Source organism: Centruroides sculpturatus, unplaced genomic scaffold, assembly GCF_000671375.1.
Source record: "Centruroides sculpturatus isolate CEXI.00-Female unplaced genomic scaffold, Cexi_2.0 scaffold1482, whole genome shotgun sequence".
NCBI classification, from domain to species: Eukaryota; Metazoa; Arthropoda; class Arachnida; order Scorpiones; family Buthidae; genus Centruroides; species Centruroides sculpturatus.
The window spans coordinates 156836-171927 of record NW_019386004.1 but is presented as its reverse complement, the minus strand read 5'-3'; the positions used below and the strand labels follow the sequence as shown (position 1 = coordinate 171927).

At 29.1% G+C, this 15092-nt stretch overlaps 1 protein-coding gene across 5 annotated transcripts in view; it reads right to left on the bottom strand.

Moving 5' to 3' along the window:
- Nucleotides 1-1596: 1596 nt before the first annotated feature.
- Nucleotides 1597-15092, bottom strand: part of LOC111613067 (metabotropic glutamate receptor 7-like) — a 124069-nt gene continuing 110573 nt past the window's right edge. For 3 of the 5 annotated variants that reach the window (XM_023354365.1, XM_023354366.1, XM_023354367.1), the window contains exons 4-7: nt 10779-10970; nt 10479-10626; nt 5429-6350; nt 1597-2577 (exon numbers count right to left, since the gene is read on the bottom strand). In XM_023354365.1, coding sequence (XP_023210133.1) covers nt 2248-2577; nt 5429-6350; nt 10479-10626; nt 10779-10970 — 1592 coding nt within the window. In that variant the 3' untranslated portion in view covers nt 1597-2247. The remainder of the gene's footprint in view (nt 2578-5428; nt 6351-10478; nt 10627-10778; nt 10971-15092) is intronic. The other 2 variants (XM_023354369.1, XM_023354368.1) reach the window with 1 other exon arrangement.

Here is a 15092-nt window from a genome sequence, read left to right as displayed (position 1 = left end):
ATTTTTTTATTTTGTACAAACAAAATAAATATATTGAAATATATAAAAACAATAAAAAATTATACTTCAGAAGTTAATTTAGTATAAAAAACGTAAAATATTTGAGTAGCTCAAGACATAGCCAAAGATTGCAGCGCCATAGCACTGGCGAAAATTTAAATTTGCTGACTGGAATTCTTTCGGATGATTGACTTTCGGATAATCGACGCTCTACTGTAGAATGATTACGAGTACGAGCTTACGCTCGTAATAGAACGCTCGAAAATAATCATAAGCGTAATCATAAGCGAAAAGATAAAAAAAAATTACAGCCCGTCAGCACAATTGCCAATTTAAACTCTGTCAACTCTGATGTGCTATAATTTCAAAAGAATCATTATAGTTATTTCACTTAAAATAAACGTCATATCTTTACTAAATGATATATTACAAAATTTTTTTTTTTCTTTCTTAATGTCGTTTCCTTAATTAAAGACTGGTTACCATAACAAAGTACTTCAAAAAGCATATGTAATTAACTGTAGTTGTATATTTAAAACGCGTTTTCATTTATCCATCCTTGCAACTCTTTATAATTTGGTTTATATTGAATATTGAAACACTAGTTCTCACGAAAAAGATCCTGTTCTAAACGAACGCATCTGTTTCAAGCATCTTGCAAACTGGCATAAATTTATTTAAAAATCTTTAAACTTATATTAAAAATTGAATCTGTAAACATGGTAAAAACCTTTTTACATGATCAAGATTTATAAGTATTTTCAGAAAGTTATAACTATGACTAATTAATTACTTGATTCATTTTAATAATATCATTAATATTAGTATTCGGCACCAGCTTTTGATAGGATAAACGTGATACCTGCAGAGATTAGTTGAATATAGGAACAATTTCAATTAAAAACACCTAAAAATTTGCCAAATAATTAATAAAATCATTTATTGCTGCAGCATGTTACTTAGTATTAGAATTGAAGACATTAGTGGATGAAGGCAGTCGGGTTTACAATGATTGGAACATAACATCATCCATTCGTGTATTAAATTAAAGTTTTTTGTTTTCGATTAAGTTTTATATTTGATACATTTGTACTATTATCGCCAATTTTCGACTAAAAAGAACTTTTAGCTTCTGAAATTTTATTATTTTTATTAATTTTTAATGCTTATTTTGTCCTTAAAACATAAAAAAATTGTAATTCTATTAGCTTAAAATTTATAATTCTCAGAACATACTGTTTTTCAGAAATTGGAAATTTATGAATGTATTGTCTACCATTGATCATTGTTTATTTTGAAACCTCTTAAGTGCTAACCAGTGACCGAGTGGTTAAAACCATTAAACACTAATATTAACACTGATCGCCCTTACGTCGAGGTGCCTTATCCCATAAATCCAAACCAATTTCCTAAAGAATATTTTCTGGATATTAATAAATAATAATGATAATCATTAAGTTCTTTAAATCACTTTATTGTAATCAATTAAAATTTATATAATTTATTAGATTAAATTAATTTAAAACAAGTAAATTATTATTATATATGTATATATGTATATATATTTATCTTAGATACATCCACTCATAATCCGTAAATAATGACTATTCTATTGACTGTAAATACAATATACATAATGTCAGTACTTATTTTATATGTAATAATGTGCGATTAAATTTGAAAATATTTTTCAATTCATTATTTTTCTTTCTTTCTGAATCAATTTCGTTAGAAATTATATCCCAGGTTTTTAACTAATTTCTTTTATGAATTTTGTAATATTTAAATTTATAATTTATGAAATTTGTTAAAAACTTGGAATAATAATTTTGCGAAATAAAGTGACCAATGAAATTATTAGAAAATAAAACTGTTATTCAGAAAAGCTAGAATGATAATGAATTGAATTAAGAGATACAGAATTTTAAAAATTTAATTGATGAAACAAAATGGAAAATTCTTAATTAACATTCGTTATCCATTATCATTTTAATGATCTTTTAACAATAAACATTTTAAAATAATTCATCTCAGTAGTACTGAGTCGGTTTTCAACATTTTCGTAACATCATTTGGTCCATATCAGTCACATTGAGCAAATATAATTGCTGTTATTTCATTAACTTTTCAGTTTCTATAAAAAATTTGGTTTTTTTTTTGTTAAATTCATTTTTCTTCACTTGTCCCGAGAAAAAATAATACATCACATCCATCAATAGACACGTTTAATATAGAAATATATGCACTTTAACTGAGACTGCTTTCTTCAACACTGGGTGAAGTTATCTCGCCATTCGTAGTAGATCGAAAGTCTGTCTCAATGGCTGGTCTTGCAGAACCTATAACGGCTGCTGTTGCAACAGTTGCTATGGCTGCACTGGCATTCGGTCGTGCAAACCTCATATTATGTGAGTATCCAGTTCCCATCCCGCTACTCGATGCTGTACTGCACGATGCGGCAGCCCTAACATTCTTGTAAGGCTGACATAAAACGATGTAAATCTTTGGAGTGAAGAAACATCCCAATGCTACTGTAGCACTGATATTTATGCACATACAAAGACTTGCAATTTGTATCTGTAAAAATTATTAAATGTAAGTTATATTTAAAACATGTTTAATTTAATAATAAACTCGGTGAATATCTATCAAATATACTACACAGGAATTGAATGAGAATGATCTAATGCAGTCAATTTTTGACTGATAAAAAGAAAATGCGTTTTCAGAATTTTTGTGTAAAAATTAATTGTAGCTGGTTTTTTTAAATTTAATATTTTCAGCTTTTTTCTAATATTATTACATACCAAATTAAAAATTTCTGATTTAGTCAGTCATGCTTTTTAAATGCCATCAATATATCGACATTGCTTTAATTTATTAACGAATAAATCACAATTTTATTTAACAACTTTCATTTTACGAAAACTTATTTGAAATATCCTTCAACTTTATTAATTATAGAATTTCTAATTAGAAAATAAATGTATTAATATATTACTTTCGTATTATTTATTTTCAAAGGTAAATAAATAAATAAATATAATTTAATAAATCAGAATAAAATAAATAAATCAGCCATTTTATAATTAATAAATTTGAACAATATTTAAATAGGTTTTCGTAAAATGAAAGTTGTTAAATTAAGTGTGATTTATTCGTTATATATTCACCTTTAGAAAATTTCCTCTGCACAATGTAAATATGCTTTACTAAAAAGCATTAAAAATACAGGATGTTCCAGAAAATCGTTTTTTGATTTTAATCATAGGCTATGCGGCAATCCAAAATTTACAATTTATGCCAACTAGAAATAAGGTTTCATGTGGTGTACAGTAAATCGAATTCTAGACATATAAACGTTTACACATTTCTGGATTTACGAGCTGTAGCACTTCTGACCCTGATCTCCAAAGCTCCTAGGGTTGCAATTTTGTCACGGAACACCTCATCCTTTAGAAAGTAATCGCACAGATTTAAGTCCGGAAAAGTGGAAGGTCCTGAATAACCAATGTCAAAATACTGGGAACAACGATGCGACAGAACACTTTCGTCAAAGTTTTCATTCAAAAAGCTTCTGAAATCAGGGTCAGAGAAATTCTACAGCTCGTGAATCGAGAAATATGCAAACATTTTATATACAATTTCATGTCTAAAATTTGATTAATTGTCATTATGTGGATACATTGAACCTTATTGTCGCAAAACTTTTAAATGGAAAAAACACGACTAATATAGCTTTGTATTGATATAAATTGTAAATTTGGATTTGCAATGGTTGCCGCATAATCCCATATTAATTAAAATCGTTTCTTTTTGGTGGAACGCTCTGTACAGTTACAAATGTTTAAAATTTTTAGATTGAATATCATTGTTTTTCTTCGATAAAATCTTTAAAAGATAATATTTAAAAGTGACTGACAGCATTCATTATTGTTTTTCCAAATATAGTTTTTAGCTTTTTAATTCTAATCTTTTACTTTTTCTATAAATATAAAAATATTTAAACTTAAATCCCTCTTTATTTCTATAAACTGAAGAATAACTTGTAAAATAATAATTTGTTCTACAGAGCTCCCATAAGTCACGCACCATAAGGAAAATAATTATTCAGATGATACGTTCGATGTGATTGTCATTCTGTTTCACAGAGGTTCAGATGATACAATCATTCCGCACACCTTGCAAGATATCAGGGGTCCACGGTAAGCGTCTATTTGATTGTAGCCTTTAAAATCATTACATTACACTTTGCATACGGTGAGGGACTTATGGTATACCCTGTATTTAATAGTTAATAGTTATTACGCATTATAAATACAGTGGTGCCTCGTATAACGTACGCCTCGAATAACGGACGCTGCGAATAACGGACTTTCTGTTTGACCGTTATGTGACTCGAGCAACGGACTTGCTGCGAACAACAAACTTTCCGTTCGGCAGTTACGTGAGACGAACAATGGACTTTTTTCGAACAAGTGCGAATGATGTTTCCACTCTTTTGCCGTTGCCAATGACAATCTGCTATTTTTAGGATATATTAGTATTATTAGAATGTAATGTAATATATGTTGACGATTCAAATAAACGAAATGTAATTGTGTAGATGCCGAGGTGGCGGGACGAAAAGAGGTTGTAAAAAACAAACGGAGCGAGAGTAGCTCGTAGAAGTGTTTAGTGATCTTAATTAATAAAGAATTATTCGTATCATATAATCTGGCAAGTTAAGTCATTTATAATGCATCATGGCTTCTAAAAAAACAGAAAGGTGATTTCAATTGAAACAAAGCAAGAAATCATCAGGAGTGAAAGTTGACAAAAACTTTCTTGTCGAATGGGGAGAGGTTCAGGAGTTTACCAACACTCATTATCCAAACAGAGCTGAGGCCAACAGGATCAATGATCTCTACGATGACACCTTTGTCCGTCATTTCCGACAGGTGTTAAAGAAGAAAGAGAAACAGACCACCTTGGTCATGTTTTTCAAGAAGCCAGCGGGCAAAAAACAAAGGATGGAACAAGAGAAGTTGACCCTGCAAGTTCCGGTAGCCTCTCCTGAATCTGAATCCGATTAAAAAACAATAAAAAAAGACCCGCTGCAATGTGTAAAAAGTCTGTATCTGTATGAATGTGTAAAGAAAGTGTTCTTCCACCTCCTCCTCACAACATCTGACTACCCGGCATAATTGCTTTCTGCTCCATTTTCATTTTTTATGGTACAGTACGGTTATTTTATGCTGCGGAACGAATTATATGTTTTAACATGTATTTCTTTGGGAAAATGCGTTTCGTATAACGGACGTTTCACTTAACGGACGTGCACCTAGAACGGATTAAGTACGTTGTACGAGGCACCACTGTATTCTTATACGGCATATGAAACCAGTTTAGCAAAAGTTTTGACAGTATAAATTTGTTTAATATTTACCTTATAGTCATTCTTTGTGCCAAAATAAATTGGGATGAATGCTAACCAGACAATACACGTCGAATACATGGTAAATCCCACGTATTTTGCTTCATTAAAGTTCTCAGGAATTTTTCTTGTTTTGAAAGCATATGTAGTGCAAAGGACGATTAAAATCATGTTATATATAAGTGAAACGACAAGAGAAATGCTAGAAATTCCACATTGTAATACAGCTGATCTGGGATTGTTGTGATAAACTTCTTTTAGACTAGGAGGTTCTACAATTAGCCACGTTATAGCAAAGATGAGTTGAACGGATACTAAACCCAAACAAATAGCAATCTGAGATCTGGGACTGGTATAACTTGGTCTTTTAATACTTTTAATTCCTTGATTAAAAATTCTAGCAATTCTGTTAGTTTTAGTGAAAATTGCCGAATAGCAGATGCTCAAACAAAGGCCTAGGCCAACCCTCAATAACATGCAGGTTATGGTAGTAGGCTTGGATAAAATTATATAGGTCATAGAGTAACAAAGAAGAATTCCAATTAATAGAACATAGCAAAGTTCTCTTCCGGAAGCCATTATTATCGGTGTTCTGCTGAAGTGAAGAAATACTGTGAAGAAAAATAAAGTACATAATATGCCAAGTGATGCAAATGCAGCAGGAATGATTGCCCAAGGACTGTCCCACGTCATATATTGAATTGGTAATTTTTCACATTCAGTTTTGTCAACTCGAGGTTCGTGACCCGGAGGGCAAGGTAAACAACTGTCATTTGATATATATTCATCTGATCTGCACGGAACACAGATCCAGCAGCAAGGTTGTCCTTGATATTGTCTTACATAGCCAGTATTACAAAATTCACTGCATCTTGATAATGGAGCAGAAATGTTACTGTCTTCCCATTTAATCAACGTCATATTTATTTGAAGGCTGCAAAATTAAATAGTTTATAAATTTACTAGATATTAACAATTTAAAATTACTTTTTAAGATTAATGCAAATTTTTAAATTTACATTAATCTTATCTAAATTCAGAAGAGATTTTGCATTAGACAAGCGTAAATTCTAACAAGTTTAATAATCTAACAAGTTTTTTTCCTTTAAAAAGCTTTTTACAAAGTAAAAAAGGATATAAAATAATTCTACACTCTTCTCGCTGTTATTCTTTATAAAAAATGCATGTTCGTTTTTTTTAAATTCAGAACTGCTATTTTGTTTCTCGATCATCGTAAGAATGTTTATATTTTTGTTTTTAAAACAACCAATTTTTCAAGATCTGCAGAGATATTTCAGAATAAAAAAATTCATATCAATACAGAAGATTCGGTTGGCATACGTCCCCCATAGAATTGGTTAAAATATTTACATATAAAATTTTAGTACAGTTTTATTTCATTATTTTATATTAATGTTTATCTGTAGATTTTTTAGAAAAAAATCCAAACTTTTTCGAATTTATTAGTTAAGAGTGAGTGTTTTTTTAATCCACGTATCCCGGTGTACTGCTTTATAATCCTTTTTCCTGTATAGTGGCTAACTACTAACTGAAAGTGAATTATGTCATAAAAAAAAGGTCTTAAATATTTGTTTATATTTATACCATTTGATTTATAAAAATATTCGAACTTTCAAAAAATTATAACATTATTTGAATTTCAAAATTAGAATATTATTTAAGGCTGAATGTAACCTCTTTGGTTAGGTACGCGATCTCCAGCAGATGACCTTAAAAATCGAATACTTTGTCTATAGGAAAATACATTTCCAAAAACTCTCGAAAACGGAAGCAGATAGAATCAGTTTGTTGCGTTAAAATCGTATTTAATTATTTTATTAACGCATTAATTATTTTATTAACGATTTTTTCAGATGCTTGAAAGTTAAATTTGTTAATTTTCTATGTTTTTTTAAAAATTTATAGAAAAATAGCAAATTCGATTTTCAATTTTCTAGGTATAATCTAGATATGATGTAGAGAACATTTCATTTCGGAAATTAAGAATAGTTTTGTTTATTTAATTAATGGTATAATATAAAAGAGCTTTGTTGCACAGAAAAAAAGCTACAAGTGAAATATTTGTATTCGGAAAATAATTTTTTAATAAAATTTTTTACTGGGAAATGCTGTTTTTACGAAATTAAAAATGAAAATTTTTATAAAATATATGCCAAAATATCATAACTAAAGATGGACTATATAAACTTTAGTATTAGTTTTTGCAAAAAAAACTTAAGTTTTGAATATTTGGAACGTATCCAATTGATGTATATCATATAATTTATCTTTTATTTATATTGGCAATTTCCCAACAGTGGCCGAGTGGAGAAAACCACTGAACACTGATTATGGGTTTTCGGCTTAGCAACAGGTTGGACAGATGAAGTTTCCTGGATTTTCTTCACGTGTGTAACTTTTAAATAGGGACCAGTTTTCCATAGAAAGCTCTCCTGAACGTGTCCTCCCTTGGCAGATCGCTCTTGTTTTGTATTGTCATATCTTATCAAACCAACCCACTACATTGACATCTTCAGAACTTTGAGTAAAACAAAACCCTACTGTATTAGCATGATTTAATATTCTGAAGGATGAATTTCGACCATTTCAGTCCCATAATTATTGCCTAAACATTTATCATCGTTTCTTTCTTTCTGCAATTTCTTTTTATTTAAGCAGATAGGAAAAAATCTTAAAATTTACATAGCCAACAGTCTTCTTGTAAATTGTGATGAAATTTATGTCTACATACTGTAAATCTGAAAGTCATAAATGATCTCTATAAAAATTTGTTACATTATGATTAATGATGCAAAGAAAATTTATTTGTTCGAATAATATTTTAGTATTCATAGATATTATATAAACATTATAGCTATTTATATTGTTACAGTAATTCTGTAATGCAAATCTATATTTATCAATGGATCCAATTATTATAACAATTAATAAAACTCTTTTTCTCTATTTAATATAGATATTTTTCTTTACAAAAAATAAATGTTAACAATTTAACACATATTTTAACAATATAAATTTCCATATTGAATTTATGCTGTGATTTTGTCCATTTTTTTCTGATTTATCAACAAATTAAAAAAGTGTTATTATTATAAATTCGAGAAATATTTTCAATGCATTAATAAATATCTCCTACTCAGAATATTTGTGACCTAATTCCGAAATTGTCGATTTTAATTATGTGCATCTAGAACAAGGGAAAAATCAATTTGATACTGCAAATAGCTGAATAGGAATGAAAAATTGAAATTTCGACAAAAAATATAAAAGCAATTATCTCAGAACGCCATTTTTTGTATTTACGTCACTAATGTTTTCATCAGGTAATATTAATATGTTCTGTTTTTACTGTACAGGACTTAATCTGCATATTGTATAAAATTATCGCAAACGCCCGAGATAATTTTACTTAAGAGCTACAATAAGATTAAAAAGTAAATCCGTAAAAACCATGAAAACGAATTTAGTGTAGAACAATTAATTGAAGAACAAAGATATAACAGTGAAAACGACTTCGTAAGAACACAATTGAGTATAGTAGTTGTTAAATTGTTAAAATAATTATCTATGATATTACTACGAGTAGGATCTAAAATAATAAATAAATAACAATTAAAAATTGGCTTAGAAATTAAAGAAATTAATTTAAATAAATTTTAAATCGCACTTTTTACTTATAATACTTTAAATGCATTTATAAAAATTAAAAAAAATTGATTTATTAAATAATGTACTTTTGTAGTGTAAAGTTTCAAAAATGTTAAATAGATTTATTGATATATGAAAGTAAAAATTCAGAATTTATTTTCAAACTATTTAGTTTAAAGCCAAACTTAATAACTTTATAAATTACATGAATTGATAAATATTTGTAATCAATTTTATTGGGCAGTATATGAGAAACATTTGTCCAAAGAAAAACATGTAATTTGAGTTATATGTAAATATTTAAGTAGTTTCATGAATATTTAAAGATTTAGTTTTAGCGATAACTATTTAATATTCGATGCATCATTAATTATGATTCCATTTAATTATTAAACATAAATTATGTTTGTCCACTGAACTAATAGTATTTTAAAAATAACTAAATAAATAGGGGAGACCGGGGCAAGATCGGCATGTTAAGCTTTACTTAAATTTTGTGTAATAAATACTGCTGTAAACTGAAAAAAAAGCTATGTATATTGTCTATTGGAATGTTACCTTACTATAGAACTGGTTAAAATCAGTTTGGAAATAAAAATAATTAAAATAATTACAACTTTACAAGAAGAGAGAAATTGACGAAGTTGCCCCGGGTATAGGGGCAAGATCGGCAACTTCTCTCTTTTTGTAAAGTTGTAATTATTTAAATTATTTTTATTAAAGTTGCCCCTGGTATAGGGGCAACAGTAATGGGGCAAGATAGGCACGTATATAAAATTATGCTATTAACAATGTATAAGTTGGAATTCACTATTAAAACAAAGAAATACAAATCCAACACCCATTTAATATTATTACAACGAAATGCAAGTTCAAAGACATATATACATGAATAACAAATGCAAACATGTTTTCATTTATCATCTGTTTGATTTTTATCCTTTGCTTCTAATGTGGCTTTATGTTGCCGATCTTACCCCGCTAGTCATGATTTCGAAACATTAAGTACAACCCTGAGAACAGAATGCCAAGCCACGATCTGGCCACGTGAATAAGTTGAAGTTACATCCTTCTAACAGGAAAAGTAACTTTCGTTATCATGGAATTATAACAAAACCTGCCAATTCAATATAAATGGAAAAAAAAAAATATTATATGGAATTGAACGAAAATGAAAATTTGCTTGATAATTCAACTACGCTTGTTGGAGAACAATAAAAACACTACACTCAACAAGCCACCAATAAAACTCAACTGCCTAACCTATAACCAAAGTCTCCTTCTAATTTGTTTTTAAAAAAAAAGCGCTTGACAAACTTGCCCCGCATGCCGAAGTTGCCCCGGTCTCCCCTAAATGTAAACAAAAAAAATGTGAAATATACAAATAAATTACATGTGATAAATTAACCTTTCAGTCCACTCTCCAACTACTTTATAATCATATTTATCCTGTCCTGTCTTCTGATATTGATAAATATGATAATTTCCAGGAGCATCACCATCTTGATTGAATCTAACAATTATTCCTTCACCTTGTCTACCTAAAAATAAAAGCATATAAATGTACTGAAAATATATACATATGCAATTTTCATTAAATTAATAAAGTTTTAAAGTAGTAACAAGTTGTAATTAATAAGTTAAATTTTCTATTTTTAAGAATAATTTTTCGATTTAAAAATTGTATAATTACTTGGAAATGAAACATTTTTGATATATTGTAGCAAATCCTTTCCTGGAGGTGGATTCATATCCTTGCATAACAAACTCGGTGGGATACAAACATTTTGCATCATATTATGCAATGCATAAGCCATGGCGTAGACAGCATCAACAACAAATGTAACAAGTCCTTCTTGCTCATACTTTGTACGCAAATTTTCGCCTTTTGTAAAATTTATAAATTAAATTAGTTGATTAATTTCATTAAACAACATCTAATAAACAATTATTCAAAGAATAACATACTAAACAATGAATATACAATAGAGAAAAAACAAATAAATTTTGTGGTATACAGTTTAAGAAGTCTTACGATAATTAAATATAAAACAATACATTTTAATTTAAAAATTAAGTTAATTAAAAACCTAAACTTATATATTCAGAACAGTTGAAAATTTGCATTTATTATTTCATTAGGACATATTTTAAAATGTTTAAGAACATTTATACTGTATTTAATTAATTATAACAAATTATTAAAGTAAACTTTAACAGAAATTTTTATTAGTCCATTATTATTAGCAGATTTAATTTTAAAAATGTTAGGAAAGTCATAAGTGTAACGGAACGTATTCAATTTTATTAGATGTGCAAAATATAATAAATTATTTATTATTAATTTAATAAATAATTATTAAAATTATTTATTAGATGTGCAAAATTACTAAGAAATGCACGAAGAGTCAGTCAATCAGTACTATTAATAATATAAATTATTAATAGTACTGATTGACTGACTCTTCGTGCATTTCTTAGTAAAAAGGGTAGTAAGAGCATTTTGTAAATTTATTAACTTATATAAGTTGGTAAATTGCTGCAATAATAAGTTGCATTTCTTTTGCAGCAGACATATTGAAGCGAACTGTTACTAAAAATAAATTCTCTTTAAAACGAAACCTCATTAAGCTCCTTTTAAATGAAATGTTTATAATGCACCAAAAATATCTTAATACATGCTGCAAAAAGTCGCTGTAATGATCTTTACGAGAAAATTAAAATGAAGGATTGAAGTTTAATGTTGTTTTATCTTATGAAAAAAATTCGAGTTACTGTTAATAGGAAACTCTCCTGATGACTATACTATTGACTTTTTAACAGAAAGATTAAACGTTTGATCTTCCCATTAACTTGTGGAGACTTTACGTCTGCATCTCGTTGGTTCTCCCGTCTGTCTTGAAGGAATGCTTCCGAGTTCGTGGAAAAAGCTGCTGGAGAAGGAGAGAAAGCGCTGTGGCTTTTTTCTTTTTGCAGACAGTCGCTACCTCTCGAACTGCGAAGACGACTGCTACGATAATCGAAGGACTGCCTGTAACAAACTACTCCAATACGCTAATGGAAATGTTAATTGTTAACTGTATGCAAAAGTTTTGTGAATGATCAATTTTAAAATTTGAAATATATAGAGACGATAAGTACGAATTTTTACCGTATCAAATACATAATGACTGTTTTCGTTTTAAAGCATAAATTCAATTTTAGTTTATGTGAATCTTCAATTTATGTTTGAAAAAGAGGTGCAGCAAAATATAGAGACGGTCTCACGGCATTATTTACATTTTACTCTTGCTAAAAAAGAATGCAACTATAGTTTCCTTCCTATTATCACTTTGAGTAATCGATTGACTTCGAGTATTTTGAGTCTATATGACTCAAAATATAACTCAGATAAGAATATTTTTTATTTAAATGTATAAATCCTGTCTGATGAAAACTGAATAGACCTTCCACAACGTTACGAGAGGAAATCTGAAAAATTGACGATTCGATTCTGATATGGAGATTGTATGTCTAAAATTGACTATGGAAAATTTCATTAGTTTAACGGACTGCCACCATAATCAAGTTTTGATATGAACTTTTGTATTTTATCCAAGCAAAGAAATAAGATTACTTCGATACTGTTTCTTCATTTCTAATGGCCTAGTAAAAAGAACGAGCTTAGGTTTTAATGGGTTCTAATTATTTCTTAATATGCTAAAGCTATAATATGTCAAATGTACAGTTGTTTTATGTTACGCGGGGCACCATTATATATTTGCAGGTGTATATGAATGTGCGTAAGTTAGATTTTCGTTAATATATTCTACATACGATGGCTATTCGGAAATCAATTCCAGGTGAGATGTTAGAAAAAAACAGGAAAAGAAGAAAACAATTTTATTATGTACAAAAGTTAGCTACATGCCGAGGCTACTTCTCGACGTAATCGCCTTGTAAATTCAGGGACTTGTCATAGCGTGGGACGAGTTTCTATATCCCTTCATCAAAGAAGTTTCCACCTGGGCGCTGAAGCAGTCATTTATATCATCCATCAGCTCCTCATTTGTGTGGAAATGCTACGTTTTCAGTTAGACCTTCATTCGCAAGAAAATATTTAAATTTCTAGGGACAAGATCTGCTCTATACGGTGAGTGCGGAAATAGGTCCCAACGAAACTGCTGCAGAGAGCTTACGTGCAAACAGCTGTGTATGGGCGTGCGTTGTCAAGCAGAAACACTCAATACCTGACGTCAACATTCTTCTTCGTTTGTTTGAATGGATTTAGGCAGCTTTTTCAAAATTTCATAGAACGTCTGTGAAGTTATCTCTCATGCGATAACTTCTTTGATGATAGGATACAGAAACTCGTCCCACGCTATGAAAAGTTCCCAAATTTACAGGACGAGACGTAGCCTCGATATGCTTTTGTAACCTTTTGTAAATAATCAATTGTTTACTTCCTTTCTTGTTTTTCTAACTCCTCATAAGAAGTTGAACTTCGAATAATCCTCATATATTCATGCTAACGGTAACTTTAAATTTGAAGTGATACGAAAACATATTTTTGCTTTATTTTTTGTTCCCGTGACGACAGAAAAACTTTTCTACGAATAAAAATGGATGAAAATAGAAAAATTTTTCCAAGAGTTTTCAATACAATATTCTTTTATTAAAACTTTTAATGTTCAATTTGAAGAAAGTTTGGCTAATAATAATTTTTCTTGAAATGAGCCGAGTTTCTAAAGTGTTATGTTGTCATTTTCATTATTATGAATGCAACGTTTTTTATTTCTATGTTTGTCTGTTTTCATTATAAGAAAAGCGATTAAACGAAAATATTGAACCAAGTAGCTTCAGTGACCATGTTTAGTTTCAAAGAGATTTTACAGGAAACAGTGCTTTTCTATAAAAATTCCCAACATAAGTTATAATATATTCAGATTATTAGCTTGACATGAAAAACCAAACATATTAGTCTTATAATATTTGTGAAGCATTATGTTTTTCTTTTATCTTGTAAAAGAACAGAATCAAATACATCATCATCGGCAGTATTATTTGAGAAAGTAGAAATTTGTATGTCTGTGTTTGTTTGTGTATAAAGTTGTTTTGTATTTAAAATGGTCAACTTGGGGCACGTCTAAATGGCAAGCAACTAAGTAATGATGGAGTCCGTTTTACATGAAACGACGTAGCCTATATCATTGACTTGCTTACTTAAACTGCTTGCCACTAGACATACCTTTGTGATTATTCATTTTTAAACTTTTGAATAGGAAAAAAACAAGGAAATTTATTGAACTAAATATTAATTAATTATTATAAAAAATTCCATAACTAAATAATTACATTAATTAAACATACAACGCTAAGAGCCAGTTCAAAATGAAAGGAGTGATCGTGATATATCCTCTTGGGATCCACTACTGAAAAAAACTATTTTTTTTTATTGAAGTTTTGTTTTGCTTTTGACCTTTAGGTGTCACTTATTAGTAAACTGCCATTTTTCTAAAATTTTTTTGTTCTGGTCATTAAAAAATGGTACGTGTCCTATATGACACAATGGTTTTCTACCTATACAAAATGCAAAATTTCCATTCATGTAAAAATGGTTTATTTGACTGTTTTTGTATATTATTTTACATTTTATATTTACATATGATATGCTTTGAAACAAATTTTATTTTACCAAGGCACAGATGTATTTTGCAGTTGATACAGTACACTGTAGCTCATACACTTTTACATTCTTCCATTGGGCAGTGGTAATTTTTGCAATTTACTATGATTTCTAGCATGTGTTTTGCTTCACTTTTGCATTGTATTTCACTGGGATGCAAAGTTGAAGTATTTTTTGTATGATTTTCTTCGTTTTTCGTCATTTTTATTGATCCCTTTTTTCTTATTGCCTGTACTGTCTGAATGTGATAGCGATTTTGACACTTTTTTTAATTTGTTCTTTGAGCAGACTAATGACTTACACTCTCCAGGACAGTCTGCTCAAAGAACAAATGTTTGGTCA